The 20,889-nt window shown below is 37.1% G+C and overlaps 1 protein-coding gene across 1 annotated transcript; it reads left to right on the forward strand.

Moving 5' to 3' along the window:
- The first annotated feature begins 1,126 nt into the window (after positions 1 to 1,126).
- On the forward strand, positions 1,127 to 19,857 carry RAD23B (RAD23 homolog B, nucleotide excision repair protein). The gene is made up of 10 exons (XM_032212946.1): positions 1,127 to 1,459; positions 6,700 to 6,781; positions 8,178 to 8,257; positions 11,780 to 12,066; positions 13,448 to 13,503; positions 15,130 to 15,257; positions 15,938 to 16,079; positions 16,589 to 16,716; positions 17,405 to 17,575; positions 18,640 to 19,857. The coding sequence occupies exons 1-10, from the start codon at positions 1,394 to 1,396 to the stop codon at positions 18,751 to 18,753; spliced, it is 1,254 nt and encodes a 417-aa protein (XP_032068837.1). The 5' UTR covers positions 1,127 to 1,393; the 3' UTR covers positions 18,754 to 19,857.
- Positions 19,858 to 20,889: the final 1,032 nt, after the last annotated feature.

Raw genomic sequence — 20,889 nt, forward strand, 5'->3', positions numbered from 1 at the left:
AGGACAAAATAAAGAACAAGATGGCAAATCTGACCAAGTAAAAATCACAGAAACCTCAATGGGCTCAGACCACCTCACCCAAGGCCTGAGAGAACAGCCAAGTCTTGAAGCCCCTGGGAACCACCTGGATCTCAGAGGGAATTACATTCCAGATGGAAGGCACTATAACAATATATGCTGCATAAAATTAATTTTTAATCCATCTTTACAAAAGTTAATTAAAAATGCTTTAAATGTATGTTTTCAACTGTGCAAACCACATTCCAGGCATAGGGTATAATTTTGGTGGAAGCTGATTCCAAAGGATTGGCACTAGATGGGAAAAGCTTTAAGCTATCTATGCTGAGTTCCCAGCTGGCTCTCCTAGATGATCTGGTCAAGTGCAAGGCACGTAAAATGCAAGCCAATATTCTAAGTCACTAAGTACTCTGGCATGTAAACTGCTACTCCAATATTCAGGGAGGTCTACAATTGTACTGGATGATGGACCAGAGAGAATTATTAGGTTAGTACTGTTCCAACAGTCAACAGTCTATTCCAATCATCCAAATATAAGATAAACAAGACAAACAGCTGCTCTGTTGTCTCTATAGCTAAGAACCAGTGTAATCTATGAATGTACATTACATAAAAAGCTTCAGATATTAGTGGTTTTATTAATGAAGGGTTCTAAAGAAAACTGATTCCCAGATTCCTAAAGACAAGGAAGCTCACAATTGGTAGCAATGAAGATATAAAGGGATGGTTAATCTCCATTCACACTGAGCTTCAGAGGATAGGAATTCAATCAGAAAGCCCAGCAAGATTATTTGGAACCGGATGATGACAAAACGTTTTCCTCGCCTCACCGCCGGCCGCCTTCCCGCTTCTCTTGCGCCAAGCCGCCTCAACGAGGGGAGCAACTTCCCTCAGTCGCCGTTTCCCCCAACCCCCCCACCTCCATCCCGCTGTGCCGAAACTCATTTTCGTGCGTGCGCAGTTCTTCCCCTGCACTGGGGAATGGGAGGGGATAGAGGTCGTATATTCTTGCTCGCTCTTGCGCACTCCGCACTCTTTTCAAGCCTTTCACCTGGGGCTTGGGCGGGAGGTCATGAGGCGGTTGCGTCATTGCCGTCACGTCGGCGGCGGGAGCAGCCGTTGCCTTTGGGCCGCGAGCGGAGCGCGAGAAGTGGATTAACGCCCACTCGGTGCGCGAGAATACGGTATTTGCTCCTGCTTGGCCCCTCCCCCGGCCCCTCCCCCTTTCTCTCACCGTAGCCTAAGCCAAGCTAGGCCGGAGAGCACTGAGAAGATCCGGGGGGGTGGGGGGAGAAACTGTCGCTGCCGCCACCCAGTCTTGAGGCAGCTGCAGGGGGGGTTAGGTTCCACTGGAACCTAGAGGCCAGCCGCCGCCATGCAAATCACTCTGAAGACCCTGCAGCAGCAAACCTTCAAGATAGACATCGACTGCGACGAGACGGTACGTACGGCCTGAGGGAAAAAGGGGCGAGAGGTCGGGTTGAAGTTGGTTGTGTTTTGTGTGTGGGGCGCGCTGGTGGGTGGAAGACCCACATTCGGAAGGACGGGATCCCCAGGCGCATTTTCCGCAGCGATGTGCAAAGTTCTGCCGCGAAAAGTTGGGGCCTGTCAGCGAAGGGGACGGTGAGAGGGACCCCGGAATCGTGGAAGGGCCTCAAGGGAGAGAGAGAAGAGAAGCGTGGGACTTTGCGGAGAGAAAAGGGACAAGCGGGCACGTCCGCCACAGGCCTCCCTGGCGACCCGAGGCTGCGGCTTCCTCTTTGGCGCCAGGCCTTGCCGCAGCTTTGGAGTACTTTGGACGAAAAGGGACGGGTCTCCTCGCCTGCTCATCCACCTCCCTCCCCCCCCGGGTGGGAAGTGACGTTTAAACTCAACGTTCGCCACCATTCCAACCACACACACACACACACACACACACACACACCTTGTCCCCCAACCCCGCGTGCGAACGGCCGGGTGGCTCTGGTCGTTCAGAACGAAGCGGCTTGGAGTGAGGAGTTCGCCGAGTGGCTCCTTGCAGCGTCCTGGAATAGAACTATGCCATGACTCTGCGTTATTCCGAGGAGGGCGGGGATGCAAAACGCGCGTGGGACCCGCGAGCGCGTTCTCGCTCTCTTCCCCTCCCCCCCTTTCCCCCGCGAGGTATGTTGGCAAATAGGCCGCGTTGCGTGAATAGGTGGGCCAAGGAGGTAGGCCAGCTTTCGCTCCTAAAAGATGAAAGGGTGTCTTTGGTCGGACAGGTAAAGGACACTGCATCGAAAATAAGGTACGTAAGAGGAGCCTGCGTTGGAGGTAAACTGCCGATTTATGCTGCCCTAATCACATTCGGCTGAGATCTGGGAGAAATAAAGTGTCTTTTATTGCAGGTAGTCCTCCACTTGTAATGGTTCGTTTAGTAAGCTGTCATTCAGCTGCTGTGTCCTCATGATGTTCCTTCATCTTATCCCCAATTTCGTGAGCGAGATAATAGTGTTAAATCATCCTTTGGTTTATTAGTATTGCAGTGTTTAGCCATTTTATTCTGACATTGTTCAAGGGGAGTCTGGGAATATGCAGGTAGTCCTCGACTAACAACAGTTCGTTTAGTGATTGTACAAGGTTATAGCGACATTGAAAAAAGTGACTCATGACTGTTTTTCACACTTATGACCTTCGCGGCATCCTTGTGACCGATCCATGTGATCAAAATTCAGAGGCTTGGCAACTGGTTCCTGTTTTAGGACCATTGCGGTGTCCCAAGGTCATGTCATCCACCTTTTGCGACCTTCTGACAAGCAAAGTCAATGGGGGAAGCCAGATTCATTTAACAACCAGGTTGCTAATTGATCAACTGCAGTGATTCACTTCACATCTGTGGCAAGAAAATTCGTAAAACTGGACAAAACTCCCTAACATATTTCACACTTAACAACAGAAATTATGGGGGCTCCATTGTGGTTGTAAATTGAAGACTACCTGTATTAGATGCACTAAATGGCACCTTTGGAGCTAAAGCTTATTGGCAAATCTGAATAGCAGAGGGTAATTTCTTAGCTATGGTATAGGATCTGGTTACTTAAGGGACCGCCTGTTTCCCATAACATCTGCTTGGCTGATTTGATGTTGCAAGGTTGGTGCACTCCAGTTTTCTTTGATTAAACAATCTCATCTCTCAGGACCCCGGAAGCGCTCTTTATCTGTTGCAGTGCCTACCCTTTGGAGCACAGTTCCCCCTGAGAACCAGATGGCCCCTATTCTGCTGTTGTTTGAAAGAGCTGTGAAGATCTGGCTCTTCACCCATGTCTTCAGGGAGAGAGAATGAGACCAGTTGCTTCATTGCACCTGTTCTCTTTTATTATTATTTTTGCTTGTTCTCTTCTATCATTATCTTTTATGTAATTTGTGGTGAATAAAAATCTGACAGTCTAGAAGTTTAATAAATTATTATTCTTAATAGCTTTGATGCATATTTTTTTCTTTCCCAAAGTGAGTTCCTTTGGAAAGATGATTGGGAAGTGTTAGTGTTTTCCAGTTTTCACTAATAGAGCTTTTCTGTTGTCTGGTGGGCAATTCTGTATTTGTGAAAAAATGAGAAAAGCAATGGTTGATGTTTAAGCTGTTCTGCACTTTGGGATTTCAACTACTATTAAGTCTGACTTCTGGTGCTAACACGTTATTCAAAGTTCTTTGTGTTATTTAAGCACAGAAGCATATGGTTTAATATGTTATTCATTTTACATTGCATATTTATCAATAGCTGGAGTTTGGCAGATGCTTTAAATTACTACTGCATTCAGCTTATCTATGTTTAACCATAGACTTGTTCACATACTTGTATCACAGTCTGGGCAAGGACAAGCTTGTTTAAAATGTTGGAATTGTGTATAAACAGCTTAATTAAAAACTTCAGAAAGATGTTTACACACAAACACCCATACCCACAAACCTCCTCTCTTCCTGGGTTTCTGTTCCAAGAGTGATTTTTGAAATTCTAGCAAATGTCAGCAAGAAAGTACATTTTGCAAAATGTTGTACAAATTGCAAAATCACGTTGCAGTTAGTGGGATTTCATTTAGATCCAGGAAATTTAATTTCAGCAAATTTGTTGAAATGTTGATGCATTTATTTATCTCATATCTATGCACAATATTCAGAGAGAAAATCTGGGGTTTTGTTGTTAATTTAAAATGCTTTGGAATATAGACCATATATGCAATTTTAGCTTTGGTAGCAAAACTTTTAAAAACCTTTCTGGTTTACCTCTATAATCAGAAATATAGATTAGTGGATCAATTTTCTTTAAGGTTACATATATAATTTTTCTGCCACAATGAATATATGAAATATTAGTCTGAGAATTAGTAATTTTTCAGAGCTACTCATTAAATGTCATGAAACTGAATCTCCTCAATCTTGATTTCACATTCAGTGTTAATGTTAGCAGATATCGTAAATAGTGGGCCAAGTAGTGAAGTTGTATTTTTAATGCTTCATGCCAGGTTTAATAGAGTATTGTGATCTATTAGAAGCTTCTGTTGTGAAGCATGTCTCTGTACAATTTTCCCCAGTATTGTTTAACAGATTACAAATAATTCTCAACTAATGTATGTTCACATATATTTTCTGTATATGTCAAACTACATGTTTTCTATAGTTTAATAACTACGTGACTTCATTATTTGGGGAGTGGTTTAAATTGTATTACAACAAATATTATAGTCTATGAAAGTTTTTCTTGTTGAGTGTCCTTTGTTTTACTTATAAATTAAGATTTGTGTCTGGGAACACATTTTTATCAATTGTTCATTCTGGAATTTGAGGCACAATTATGTGTTTATTCTACAGAACTCGTGTGGTTCAAGGTAAATTACTGCCTTAAAAGCTCAATAGTTTTATTGATCCATTTTCAAATATGCATAAAACATAAACTAAACAATTTACCAAGTTCCTGCCTTAATTTCAAGTATTTCATTTGTAATAAAATTGCTAATTAAAAAGATAATGTTTCTTTTTAGTTAAATTGAATTCCTGATGACCATTCCAATTTCTTAGTTTATAGGATTTTAATTTTTTTTTAAAAGATAACTTACAGTCCTGGTATTTTCAGGATGCCTTCAAGTAGTAATAGTAGTAGTAGTAGTAGTATTAGCAGTAGTAGTACCTCATCCTCATTTGTATAATCATACAAGAAGGAAGGAAATAAAAAACCCGATCAGTTCTCTACTGGCAACATGGGAGCACTGTTAAAACTTGTTCCGTTTTGTTCTGATTTTGTGTGTCAACCTGCTGCAGTGTGATTGCAAATTTAAATATAATGAAATGTAATTATTAAAATTAATCATAATACAGGACTATTGCTTATTTCTTACCTTTTCTATCTCCAATTAAACCATTTGTTTATTCATGGAGATTCATACAGATTCATTTATTGTTTTAGGTGGTCTTGGTATCACAAAGTTTGAGAATTCCTAGGGTTCCATAGAATATTAGTAGAGTTAACTGATGAAGTTACTTATAAAATATTTCTATTTGGATTTTATTCCAGTAATACAAAATTCAACAGTTTGGTGTCCCAATAGAACAAAACTCAACTTTTTTTGTAGTACTGTCATACAAAATATTGTCAAACTGACAAGACCCTTTGTTTGAGTCTGGAAAAATGAAGGAATCATAACTGGAATATTTGGAGACAAACACTTGCAGCTTTCTGAAAATTCTTTTACGTCAGGAATTTTAAGGGTTTCTGGGTTGAAAGGATTACCTTGTGATATCACTGTTGCCCAGGGATACATCTGTGGGGCTCCTTTCATGTCCTTTTCAAGGAGCTGGAGCGAATGGCGAGAGCTCACCCCACCATGTAGCAGCACTTGGGTCTTGAATGTAGGCTTGCTCACTTCCAACCCAGTGTCCTAAGCACGTGAGCCACCACACTCCTCTTTCTGGGATCATATACCATATTTTTTGGACTATAAGACGCACTGGACTATTAGACTCACCTAAATTTATGGAAAAAAAACAATAAAAAAATAGTTTTGGCCTCTATGCGTCTCATTTTTGCCCTTCCCAGCCCCCAGAAGCACTCTGCAGTGTTTCCACATGGCCCATTTTTGTCCACAAATGGCCAGTTTTTGGCAAAAATGGGCTGTGGAGCACTGCAGAGTGCTTCTGGGGGCTGGGGACGGCAAAAATGCAGTGTGCAGAGGGCGTGGGGCCCCCAAAACACATGTATTCGGTTTATAAAATACACCTAAATTTTCACCCACTTTTTGGGTGGGTGGGTGGGAAGGTGTGTCTTATACTATGAAAAATAGGATAATTCTTTTCTCAATAGAGGTTATACAATTCCTTGAGAGGTCACTAGGGTTCCCTGGTATTTCGTGATTTATTTTAAAACGGTAGAGATCAAACAAAATTCCTCCAACACTGGGATGCCAATCTTTAAGGATTAAGCAATGTGTATGTTATAGTATTCTCAAAGGCAACAATTTTTTTTGCTTATTGTGTATGGATTTGAAGTTGGAAAACTTCATTTCTGATGCTTAATTTTATCTTGCATAGTATAGTCTTTCCATAGGTTACAACTGATTTACTGTTAAGTTAACATCAAGTGTTTGATGGCATTTTTTAACATAAAGAGTTTATTATCCTAATGATTTATGTGAAAGCTACCGAACTTCTTTTAACTAAAAATATTTATTGTAGGTGAAAGCATTGAAAGAGAAGATTGAATTAGAAAAGGGAAAAGATGCTTTTCCAGTAGCCGGCCAAAAATTAATATATGCAGGTAATGTAATTATGACATTTTTATGGGAATGTGTGTGGATGGGTTGGAGAAGCAATATGTAGTTAATGACATAAAATTTAATCCTAATTTTTTAATTTTGATTATTTAGAATGGATCAATTAACATTAATTTAGATTTTATTTTAGCCATAATAATTATCTCTCCATTTTTCAATCTTTGTGAGCCACGGTGGTGCAGTGGTTAGAGTGCAGTACTGCAGACTACTTCTGCCTGCTGCCTGCCTGCAATTTTTCAGTTCAAATCTCACCAGGCTCAAGGTTGACTAAGCCTTCCATCCTTCTGAGGTGGGTAAAATGAGGATTGTTGGGGGCAATATGCTGACTCTGTAAACAGCTTAGAGCGGGCTGTAAAGCACTGTAAAACGGTATATAAGTCTAAATGCTATTGCTATTTGTGGCAAAAATACTTTTTCCACACCCTTTTTCCACTGAACATAAGACAGAGCTGAGCAACTGACATGTATTCTCCCAAAGAGCACAATGAAAATATACTTTTCACAAATAATTATCAATCCTTAGTAAAACATATATTCTGTGTTGAATCCTATAATTCCTGTAAATAAATCCCTATATGTCCCCACCCCACCAAAAAACCCTAATCCTCCTGTATTGAGCCTGAAATGCCCCTTTCAGAATCAGAATTAAGCACATGCGTTTTGAATATTTAATTAGGAAAATAATCTGGGAATAAGATGTTTTAAATAGTATTGGATAGTAAGAGGTTTTTTAACCTATTCCAGCAGCCACAGTTGTTTTACCTCTTGAAGTTGGGATGTTGTCCTTTTCAATTTGGTTTGGACCAATTTGTTTATTTTTGATAAAACTTGTGGAAAAATGCATGTGTCTTTATTAATGTATGGCAAGATGAAATTAGATAAATTGCTGGTCACATAAAGAGAGATGCTCTGTGCCTATAATAGGTTAGGCAGGCTAAGTCTGTATATTTAGTTCTTAAAGAACACTAAATTTGTATCTAAAATTATCCTAGCTGATAAGTCATGTGTACAAAGAGGCACAGCATGAAGTCAGAGTAATTGGCCAATAACAGTAATTTCTGTAGGACTGTACAAATAATATTACCCGGGAAAGCCTTTCTAATTAATATGTGATAATAGCAATTGAAGCTTGAAGTTTCTCTTACTGCATTGTACAGAGGATGGTTATGAAGAATATAGGAGGGACCATTAATGAATGCTGGCTTGTGCAAAATAAAAAGGACATGAATTCAATAATTAAATAGTTAACCAGATTTAAATAATTGGTGCTATTTGATTCCATCTGTAGATTTCTACATAGAATGAGTAAATGATTACATTTACATGAAGATATTTAATGTAAATGCTGACATTATATGAACTATCTTTTTATTTTTCCAGGTAAAATACTTAATGATGATACTGCTCTTAATGAATACAAAATTGATGAAAAGAATTTTGTGGTGGTTATGGTAACAAAAGTAAGTTATTGTTTATACTTTTATTTGTAGATTCTGTTTGGTTGTTAACCTCATTGTTTTTCTGGACATATTCTTGATTAATAAAGAATCTTGATACAGTCTGTTTTGTGGTACTGCTAAATGGTCTTGCAGTGGTGAAAGTTTGTGAACTTTGTGTACTTTTTATATGTTATGACCTACAGTATAGGTAGTCCTCAATTTACAACAGTTCATTTAGTGACTGTTCAAGGTTACAACAGCACTGAAAAAGTGACACAGCCATTTTTCATAGTCACGACCTTTACAGCATCCCCATAATCATGTGATCAAAATTCATATGCTTGGCATTTGGTTCATATTTATAACTGTTGCTGTGCCCCAAGATCATGTGATTAACCTTTGTGACCTTCTGACAAGCAAAGTCAATGAGGAAACCAGATTAATTTAACAATCAAGTTATTAATTTATCAACTGCAGAGATTCACTTAACAACTGTGGCAAGAAAGGACATAAAATGGGGCAGAATTCACTTAACAAATGTCTCACTTAACAACAGAAATTTTGGGCTCAATTCTGGTCATAAGTCAAGGACTACCTGTATAATCAGATCTTCATATGCATTTTAGTTAAATTACCAACACAAAAAACTTATTTTTGTCTTTATTGAATACATTGAGCTAACATTAACTCTTGATATGGACAGATCATGTCCCTACCCAGTGGGGTACACTGATACTCCACAAAGTAATTGAATACATTGAGCTAACATTAACTCTTGATATGGACAGATCATGTCCCTACCCAGTGGGGTACACTGATACTCCACAAAGTAATTGGATCTATTTGAATAATCCGCTCTGGACTTTTGATGGACCCAGTTCGCTTTCAAAACTTGTATTTGGATTTTCACAACAATCTGAAGGGTAGAGCTATTGAGAACCTGGCCCCCTTCTGCAATAAGAATGCAGTGAGAGCTTTTGATAAGATTGCCCTCATTGGCCTCTCCCTGTATGCCAGTTCTAGAGAGCTCCTTGGTTTACTGAGGAACTGCAAGAGCTGAAGAAGTGGCAGCTGGAAATATATGGCTGAACACACGAAGTAAATTTAATTGGACACAAATATGTACCTATGCTTGGGGTTATATTATGAAGGTAAGGATATCAAAGTGGAGAAATGTCTCAATTTTTATTGAGTGCCACCCAGCAGCATCTTTTAAATTGACCAAGGTGGATTAAAAGATCCATTAGATAATCACTGTGATGTGTTAGCAAACATTTAGTATCTAAAATCACTCAGAAGCCAAGAAGACTCTGGGGCATATATCCTTTCAGTTATCTTGAATTATATATATATCAGACAACTACACCAACAAAACATTTGAGTTCAGGCCCTAGTGTGGCATGGAAACTGTTATGTCTCAAAACATAAGTAGGAAATGAACTTGTCTTAAAAGATCTTTAAGCTTTTGTTACTTTGTTATTCTTCTGAATTGGATATTGAAGTGACTGTTGCACAGTGGTTCTAAACCTTTCTGAAGGATTACATAAGTTTGAGAAGTTGAACCCTGGGGATCTCCAGTATAAGGTGCCCCCAGCCTAGATGTGCTAGCAAAGTTCTATTTAGCCTTAGAGGTTTCTAGGACTGCTAGGAGATTATTCAACACTTTGGAGTACTGTACCCAAAGTCTTATGAATATACAGATAATATCCAGTTGATTATCTGCACCCCAGATCTATGGATATAAATATTAGAAGTTGTGTAATGTAATGATTTGAAATTAGATATTTTTTAATGATTATATTTGGTTTATTGCTTTTGTAAGTCACTGAGATTAGTTTATGGCACCATGTTACCTCTTTATCAGTAATGATTCAATCACATGTTTCTTGAACCTTTTCATCAATAGACAGTAGACTTGGAGGGATTTGGGCCCATTTGCAGAACTCCCTGAACTTATTGATACTTTTGAGCTGTCTTACATGAATTGCTCACTTGAGGTTCTCTGAGAACATTTTCAGTTTGGTTAATGTCAGGGACTTGAATTGGTTATACCAAAACATGAAATTTATTTGGCTTCGCTGTGTTCTAAATTTACTGATGCATTTAGGATCATTATGCTGCATGATTCATATTTATTTCCTGTCAGACTGATGGATATACATCTAACATTCTGTAGAATATGCTGGTATAATTTAGAATTGATTATTCCTTGATTATTGAAAAATGTTGAAATTCTGAAGTTGCAGGTCTGCTTCTGTGTTTTGTTGTAAATGTTCATGAGATGAAATTATTTTATTGCAGTGTTCTGCTTTTTAATATATAACCTTTCCCATTAATGCCAGAAGTTCCACTTTCATTTGATCTGTTGACAAACTATATTTGGATGATCCAGGGGGGGTCTTTGGACACTTTGGTATTGTGCTTCCTGAAGAAAAGTGGTTTTCATTTTGATATTCTTACATCTTGCTCTGTGCTTTCCCGATCAGAAACTCATGAACATTAATATTAGACATTGAGAAGTGTCCTGTCATTACCTTGGAGTTCTTTGTTCCATTCTGAAATATTGTACACTAATAGGTACTTCTATGAAGAGTAAAAACTGGATAGCAAGATGGGGTGGCATCTCCACTTGTACACACTGTCTGATGATCATGGATTGATGAAAGCCTCATTTTTTAGTCCTTCCCAACCTCCCAAATATCAACAAGCTTTTGTCTGGAATTTGCTGATAACTTCTTGTTGTTGGACTATGTTTCTATTCCATAAATGTTATGAAGTGTAGATTTCATTGGTGGCAGGCAAAGTATGTGTTCTGTAATAGGTAAAAAAACTCTTCAACTCGCATCTAATGGTCTTCATCTGGTTCAATTTACCCCCATTAGAAAGATGATTATTCCTCAGGATTTCAAACAGAACAAGTGTGTACCATGCTTTCCTTAAAGATATGACACAATACATATATATGTATATGTGTGGTTTGTTTACCATTAATCTGTTTAATAATAAATGAGATTCAGATTGCATTATAGGTTGTGATACTGCTATATTAGAAATATTTCTAAATGTTCTCTTCCCACGCTAGTGGGAAATACAATACGAATACTAGCATTTGTATTGTGACATCCATTATTAATCACTTAAATGTACTTGCCGAATTCTCTTATTTGGTTTATGGAAATCATAAGCTGAATATGTACTTATTTTTTCAAGTGGTAAAGCAACCGATTAAAAGCTTATTGTGGCTGCTTTGAGGCTTCAGGGCATGTACATATTGTACAAGAATTTAGAAATGCCTTGGAAAAGTTATGCTGGCCCTTCAATATGCTGTATCTGATTTACAGCTTTGAGGAGCATGTTCAGAGGGATGGTTGACTCATTGAATTATGAGTGCAGACCTATTTCTACTGGAGAAAACTATTGTTAATGCATGCGAGAAGTTGTGCATCATTCACATGAAACAATTTAAATTCTAGCAAAGAAGCAACTTTCAGATGAACTTAGAGAAAGCCATAATTTAGGAATTTGCCTTCTTCACCTTTGTAGCCCAAAGCAGCAACCGCTCCATCTCCATCCCCATCTACAACTACAACTACAACACAGCAGTCAAATGATACTACCACTACGGTTACTTCTACAACACCTGCTGCTCTGCCGAAACTAGTCCCTACTCCTACTCCTGCTCCTGCACAAGTTTCAGTACCTGCACCCACTGCTTCAACACCAGCTGCAGCAGCGTGTGAGTCTGCACCTGTAAGTGCCACTGTAGAAGAAAAATCATCAGATAAACCAGTAGAAACGCCACCAGCCACCAGCCCAACATCTACAGAAAGGTATTGCAGAACATCGGAAATGAGAATTTTGCTTCTCATTCAATTCAGACTAAATGCAATGGATATTAAAAACTGTCTGCAAGCAACTTTATTTTTAGGCTTTTTAACACAGTAAATATCTGAGTTCATATTGAAAGGCAATGAAGCATATAAATGTATTTTTATATTCTGTATCATTTTAAAGCTTTTGTGGTGTAAAGTTTTAGCTGTTGAAGCCACATTGTACACTTGGTGGTTCTTGCTTGCATTTTAAGTTAGGTAGAGATTTATTATTAAGAGACTGGAACTTTGAGTTGCTCTGGTGGGAATAGCATTGTAATTGTTTATGTATTAGACTTGTAAATGTTCATAATCGTACACTTCACAGTCATACAATTCTCAGTTTTCTACGGAAAAACATTCAATAATATAGCATTAATATCTAAAAATAGAATGTAATTGTGATGTCCTTTTTAACATTTTTGCCACATGTTAAACAAATAAAATCTTAAAAACTCTAGCACATAATTCTAGGCTGCTGTCTTAACTAAAAACAGTGGAATCCAGAGACAATTTCATAAGGAGAAAGCCATGAAATGCTATCCAATATTGCAGTGTAAATTATCCCCTGGATCCAACTGACTCCCCTTCACCTGGCTCTGTGTATGCTGGTAAACATGCTAAGCCCATGTCACCTTGTGTTGACAGATAGTCAGGCAATTGGTGGAACTGTATTAATGTGAGATCTCCTTTGGCTTGCATATATTCCCTCCCCCTCTTCCCTCCTCCCCTCAATAACAAGATGGTTAGTATTCACAAAGAATTGTTTTGTCTCAGCTATTCAGTTTAGCAAACTGAATCATATCTGGTCACCTCAGGCACAAAAGTCCTGATCCAGATGTCTAATATTTGTGCAGCTTGACCCACTAGTAAAAACCAGAGAATAGTTTTGTTATCTGGTTCTGCAATATCTGTATTTCAGTGGTTTGCAATTTAATGAGCTATGAAATTTCCCCCCCTGAAATGGTAGCAGTTGGGTTGTTGTCAGTATTAATTTGGAAAGTATTATTAGTTTCTGCTAAGTGTTTTTCAGTAGACAACAATAAAAGTGTAATTATTTTAAATAAAGAACCATGCTCAAGTTCACACAATGTGAGATGGGTAAAACTCAGTAAACTGTAACTCCTAAATGTGTACCTTGCACTGTTCTATATCTTACTTTTGTGTCACTCCTTGATTCCAAACTTAAGCTCTGATAAAAATCAAATGTATGCCAATGAAACTTGGTTTTTATTATACAATTCTTAAGTTACTTTGGATTCTTTATTAGCAAAATTTCAATAAGAAAAATACATTAACTCATGGGAAAGATATTAAATATGTTTGTTTTGTTCCACCACAGTACAATAGGAGACACTTCTCGATCAAATCTCTTTGAGGATGCTACAAGTGCACTTGGTAAATATTTCCTGATGATTGAGTAAAATAATAATATTTTTTGTTTTCCATACCACAAATTGCCTATACGTCTTGGATTTCTGTGTGAAATATGGCTGGGTAATAATGTTAGAAGGGAATTTCTGGTGGCCATCTGAGACCAAAAAGCTACATAGATTTTCAACTTATGTGCTAAACCTTCTGACTTTCTAAATTACTTGCAAATTATTCTAACTTGAATCATTTCTGTAAGCTGTTACTGTTTGGTATCTTGTGATAAAACACATTTTTAGTAGATGTTACTTATGAGAAAGCCATCTATTTAAAGAAGCAGTTCTGAATTGTAGTCCAGTCAGGTGTTACTGCCTTCTGCCCCAGCTGCCAGTGTTTATCCAACAAGATCACTCTTTGTAAGCACAGATGTCTATACATTTTATATACAATCTATTTCCAAGCAGATACCAGTTGAGTAATGCAGTAAAGGGGATGGGCATTTTTAAATATTTGGTTGAACTATTTTAATCAGGCTGTTTGAATACTGGTTCCTGGGTGTTTGTTTTTATATTAGAATATGCTAGTCCAGTTACAACATTTACTTGAGAGTACTTCCTTTTTAAATCATCATGATAAGATCTGCTGCAATTTTAACATGAAACATAAGGGGAACCATCTGTCTGTATCAGCTGTCTTCTCAGCTTCCATTCCATTCCACTTCTTTTTCTGCTAAACTGGTTCCAGTTAGTTCAACTTATTTGATACCCCTGAATAAAAAAAAATCTGAAAAATGTCTCTTGCTGCTAAGTTTGATTGTAAGAGTTAAGAAATAAAGGCATAATGGACAGCAGGAAAACATAATCCTGAGGACTGTCACAGCACTGCAATGCTTACTGCTAACATTTGGTCTCTGGAAAGTTATCTGTGAGAGAATATAGCCCTCAGGCTAAGTAAGATTCCCCACCCTTCTATATAACATTCCTGATTAGACCTGAATAGAGTTGGTAAAATAAATGGGAGCCATGATGATTACTGTGAAATGATGGAGTGTGACAGCTGAAGCATATTGTGGCCTTTTATCCTTTTTTAAAAAACCTGTTTTTATATATGGTTGAGAATTCTTAAAGGTCATAGTCACCTGTGTTTCCTTCAACTAGTTTTAACATTACAGTCCTGTCATCAGCTGTTATTGATCAACTGCATGCTCTGATACTGTTTTTAATTATTTTTAAAACCGTGCAGAATACTGACAGTATAATACAAACTCAACTGAATGATTAATCAGGAAAGGAGATTTATTATAAAAACAGCAGAACGAAAAAAACCCCAGATAATTTGGTTTTTATCTAGGGAATCAATTTCTATTTTTCAGTATAACTATTTAAGATCAGACATGGATTATTACAGCTAATACATATGTCTTTGATAAAGAAGAAATTGGAATGAGAGATGAATTATTTTATTAGTAATATATTGAATTTGAATTTGAATAGAAGAAAATTAACATATCACCCAGATTATTATAATGAATAACTAATGCAAACCCTATTGTATTGTTATTTTCTTGACAAAATAAGCCAGTAGGTTATTTTCTCCCTTCTTCCTTCAAAATTTGGATATATCTTATCTATATCTTTTCTTTTAACTTATAAGTGACAGGCCAGTCGTATGAAAACATGGTGACTGAGATTATGTCAATGGGGTATGAAAGAGAGCAGGTAATTGCTGCATTGAGAGCCAGCTTCAATAATCCTGACAGAGCAGTGGAGTATCTTTTAATGGTAAATATGTTTCTTATTTCATGATTTGCTCTTCCTTCATGACAGGATTTTTTTATGGGAAAGTGAGATGTGAAGGCAAAAGGCAGTAATGACTTAGTAATGATTTTTTTAATGAAAATTTGAACATAAGTTGGTTTTAATTTGTCAGTACAGCTATTCTGTGTGTGACCATTTGAACTGCAAATGCATTAATAACAGTAAGAGATACATATGTATCAGTATAAAAAGCTTATCTATTTTTGTTCACTTAGCAAAACTGTTCAAGGTTCGTTTGAATTTCTCACATTCAGATCTTTCTGAATGGAAGACTCCTATAATAGATTTACTCAATCTGATTTTAGTATTTTAGACTAGTGTTTCTCAAGCTCAGCAACTTTAAAATATGTGGACTTCAACTCCCAGAATTCCCCAGCGACTCAGGGAGTTGCTGTCCACACATTTGAAAGTTGATGAGCTTGAGAAACACTGTTTTAGACAATTACTTTCATAATCTATAATGATAGACAGTGTGGCAGGGGTTAAGTCCATGTATATATTTAAATGTTCTTACTTCAACAGAAGTAATAACAGATGGCAGATTTAAAAAAAAACATTAACAGTAAAGAATTATTCGTTTGATTCAAGCTCAGTCCTTAGACTTCATGGATATATCAAAATCATGAAGATTATGTTCATTTTAGGGTATCCCTGGAGATAGGGAGAGTCAAGGTATGGCTGATCCTCCTCAAGCAGCCAGCACTGGAGCTTCTCCATCTTCAGCAGTAGCTGCTGCCGCTGCAGCAACTACCACTACCACTACTACTACCACTAGCTCTACAGGAGGTAAGAGATTTTTCTACAAGCCTGAGTCTGACTCACTAAAGCAGGGTGTCAAACTTGTGGCGTCACATGTATCGGAACTTTTTCGCCTTCGCTAAACTGGGCAGAGCCAGGACGTGACATGACGCATCCGGGCTGCGAATTTGACACCCCTGCACTAGAGAAATGTTATGCAAAACAGCCCTTAAGATACTTTTGTTGTTGTATAATTCTGCAAACATCTCTATTCTTAATAGTTCTTTTTATAGGGTGGTGGGCTTTTATGTTTATTTGTAGAATATTGCATTGAAGTTTATAAAGGTTTTTGGTTTTCCAGTTCAGGTTTCTATATCATTCTGTCATAAATTTTCTCATGAAGTTGTTATAGGCAGACAGATTAACAAATCTTTCCTTTCCTGTTATTAGTAACTTGTAAAAATTAATACTAGGTTCTAGCATGAGTCCTGTAAAAGCTTTTGAGAAAGGCTCACCTTTTGCTTATAATCTTGTTCAAAATGTGCCTCCTCTCTCAGGACATCCTCTTGAATTTTTACGAAACCAACCTCAGTTCCAGCAGATGAGACAAATTATTCAGCAGAATCCATCGCTTTTGCCTGCATTATTACAACAAATAGGACGGGAAAATCCTCAGTTATTGCAGGTGACTTTTAAATCCTCTCGAGTTGTCTTCTATAGTTTCATGTTCTTTTTAAAACTAACGTCAAGTGAGGAAAAAAATAAAATGATTGAAATGAAGTGAGTTGTAAAGGTCTCTCAGTATAATAATTTACCATGTAGGCATATCTGTTACTAATATTTGGTCTTCGTTGGCTTATATATTACCATTTATACTGGTAGTTCAAATGGAAATAAATTTTAAGGTAAATAGGAATGCATATTTATCATATTTATGTATCTGCCCATCTCATAAACAAGTAATTCTGGACACCGTACAGCAGTGTTACAAATAATAGGTACAAATATCAATATTAAAAAAATAAATTCTAAAAGGAACACAAATAAAAATATTAGGTGAAGAGCAGGGGTTAAATTGAGATGGAGTCATCTCAATTTTTTTACCAGTTATTTGGGGTCTCCAGGACTGATGGGACATATCCAGCAAGTTAAAAGACATGAAGCCAGCCTCACTTTGTGGGAATGTTAGATAAAGAAGGGGGGGGGGGACACCAGAAAAGCCTGCGACCTAGGAGCTGCCAGGTGAAGCTTCATATCTGAGGGAACCTGCAGCATGTCCTCTCTGCTGGATCTGGTGGGACAGGGAGATGTAATCAGGAGAGGCAGTCTTTATTTCAGTATATTATTTGCTTTTGTCCTCCCATGCACCATAGCAAATAAGCCAACATCAAGAGCATTTTATTCAGATGTTAAATGAACCTGTTCAAGAGTCAGGACAAGGAGGTGGTGGAGGTAGTGGAAGTGGAGGCGGAGTAGCTGAAGCTGGAAGCCGTCACATGAACTATATTCAAGTAACACCTCAGGAAAAAGAAGCTATAGAAAGGGTGAGTTGAACATATTTATTATTTCCTCAAACCCAATTTTCTCTCTATTTCTTAAGTTCAAAGATTAAGTAATCCTAACATAGCCAAAATCTACATAAACTACTTGTAGACGTCATGATGACATTCTCTCCTGTTATAAATTAAGGCTTCAGGATGGTCTTTGGAGGGTTAAGAGTTTGCTGCTTCAGGGCGTCTAGCAGTTGGGAGTTTTACATTTTTAATCTTAGCAATCTTAGGTTTTGCTGTGAGTGATTGTTGCTGAAAGTATAACATTGCATGTGTCCTTTGGCTATAGGGCCACATAAATTCAATTTATGATTCAACACAGACCATATATTTATGATCTCCACATTTTTTTCAATTTCTTCTGCTCTCCTCATAAAATAAATAATAGTAGGTTTCTTTTCCCCAGTATTTGAAGTGTTCATTAGATAAAGTGGTTAAGGCACCAGGCTAGAAACCAGGAATCTGTGAGTTCTAGTCCTACCTTAGACATAAAATCCAGCCAAACCACCTTGAACCAGTCACACATTCTCAGCCCAATCCAGCTCACAGGAGGGTTGTGGGGAAAATAAGAGGAGGAAGGATACTTTGTATGTTCACTGCGTTGAGTTACTTATAAAAATAATAAAGCCAGAAAATGAATATTAAAATTAGGAGGATACGTAGCCCATACCTATTAGTTGTAATATGCAATTACAAGTATATGTGCCATATATCCAAGTTCATTATTTTGTTTCATGTTAACATTTAGGTTTAGTTGAAAGATGAACTTATTTATTCTTGATTTTCAAATTTATACATTTAATCAATATATTTAAATAATTTTTGCATAGTCAACCAGAGCTTCAGGCTCACCATTCAATGCAGTTTAGCCATATGAAGATTTTAGTGTAACAAATTTGTATCTGCAACAATTGTGTCATGCATCAGGACTGATATTGCCAACTTAGCATTTAAAATACTAATCTTTAATACTTGGTCTATTAATACTAATACTTTAATACTTGACAAAGAAGCTTATGCTATAAATGTGAATTCTAATAGCCTTTTCTTTCCTATAGTTAAAGGCCCTAGGATTTCCTGAAGGACTTGTGATACAAGCATATTTTGCATGTGAGAAGAATGAAAATTTGGCAGCCAATTTCCTTCTACAGCAGAACTTTGATGAAGATTGAAAAGGAGAGACTTTTAAAATCTCACACATCACACCAGTGCATTTACACTAGCTATTCACTGGATTGTCTGGGATACTTGGGCTCATATCCATGATACTTGGTGTAAGGGGGAAGGGGAGTGGGAATTGGGAGAAGAGAGGAAAATATAGAAAGGATACAGGAAAAGACAAGCACATCTGTTTTAAAACAGCAGATGCAGCAGATCAAAATGTAAAATACTATACACCAAAAATTAGCTTTTTTTGCAGATATTTAGTTCCTTCTATAAAATTATATGTTCATGCTCCCCCCCCTCCCCAATTTTCACTCCTTTAGTATACTAGGTCCCAATATTAGCTGCTTTTGTTTCTTTTTAAATAACATTGGTCTTGGAAATAGCAAAGACTACCTAGAATCAACAGTCTGTATTTCATGGTAACACTGGATGATGGCTTCATAAATTTAAGATAAAATATATTTGAGTAACTTTTAAAAACATATGCCAAAAATAGTAGGTGGTGGGGTTTTGCTGCTTCAGATGTATCTAATTTTTGCAGGATGCCCATTATTTCTTGCTGAAGTGCTAGATCTAAACCACTTATTGTTTTAGATTCTGGATCATTGATTTGAGAGAACTTTTCCTATTCCCTATCCCTTTGCTCCTTTCATAATAATAATAAATAGAGTGACTATATACACATAGGAAACAGTTGGAGCAAATGCCAGATAACCTAATTACTGCTTACTTTAAGATTGGGTTATAGTAAATCTTTTTTTGAAAAAGAAAAGCAAACAGCTGTCTTTGCATGTTTTTGGGTTTGATGTATCCCTTTTTGTGAATTGAGCACTTTTTATTGCCAATGAAGAAAATGTAAACTCTCCAATCTAGTGAAAGTATTTATGAAGAAATCAGATTGCATCCTACCTATATTTTGTTGAAAGTCAAAACTGATCTGATGAATACAGCTGCAAGTATTTCAAACCTAGGTGTCTTTAAATGCTTGTAATCTTATAGTTTCAATCTCTGGGCCTCTAAAGGCTATTGTCATTTGTATGCTTTAATAAGGACTGTCCAGTAACTTGCCTTCTCTTCTGTTTAAAAGCATTGTGAAACATTTTACTCTTGAAGACATGTTCAGAAAGTGGAAAAAAATAGATGAACAATCAAGTTATTGGATCTCTAAAGATTATGCACATCCCCTTTTACTTCCTATTAAAAGTAACATTTAATTGTAAGGTTGTGAGTATTATTTATTATTAATGAGGGAGAAGGAAGGACGGGATGGGATGGATTTTTGTAGAGTGACTCCAAATAACTTATGTACTGCCATACTATTGCTGGAAGATAATATAACACTCTCATCAGAAAAGAACAGTTTAGGGATTAAATACGGCTTCCTCAACAACGCCTATTTGTACAATTGCCAAATCAAAAATTTGTACAGTGATGGATAATTAATTGGATTAGCTACTAGTATACATATTTTGACCTTTAATGGGAAGCCAACTGCATAGAATGTTCTCCTGTCATGGTGCCTTGCTTAAATTGTCTGAGGTTAGGCAGAATGATAGGAACAAAATGCTAGAGCTCAAACCAATGCTATTTCAGCGTGGAATTTTATTAGTTTTTCACTTGCTTTTACTGTCAAAAACACCTTGAACTTTTACATATATGAACTGCTTCATTTAAAAGCCTCTAAATTCTATAACAAATCCAATTAATTAAATATGCAAGGGATATGCAGTATTAATCAAATATTCAAAATACCACACAAACTTCACCAGCATCCAAGCTATAATCTAAGAAATGTGTTTCATTGAGGAGATCTTGGGAAGACTTGGATATGTAGGAAGGTTAACACCAGTGACTCTGTATATAAGAATAATAGTAATAATTTAATTAAATAATTGCTCCCTTGTTTCCAAAGAATGCATGTTCAAGAAATACCCTCTAGAAACAAGAAAGATTAAGCAAGCAGTGGACATAATAAAGCAGAAAATAACTACAGCCAAGAAGATTAGATATGAAGCTCAAATTGCACACTAGGCCCAATCACCCAATTTCAGTTGAATCAGAAATGTTTCTACCAATCCAGCAATGGAGACAATGCAATGAACCAACCAACTCCAGACAAACTGCAGTTCTGTGTGGTTCTT

Source organism: Thamnophis elegans, chromosome 3 (assembly GCF_009769535.1).
Source record: "Thamnophis elegans isolate rThaEle1 chromosome 3, rThaEle1.pri, whole genome shotgun sequence".
Classification (NCBI taxonomy): Eukaryota; Metazoa; Chordata; class Lepidosauria; order Squamata; family Colubridae; genus Thamnophis; species Thamnophis elegans.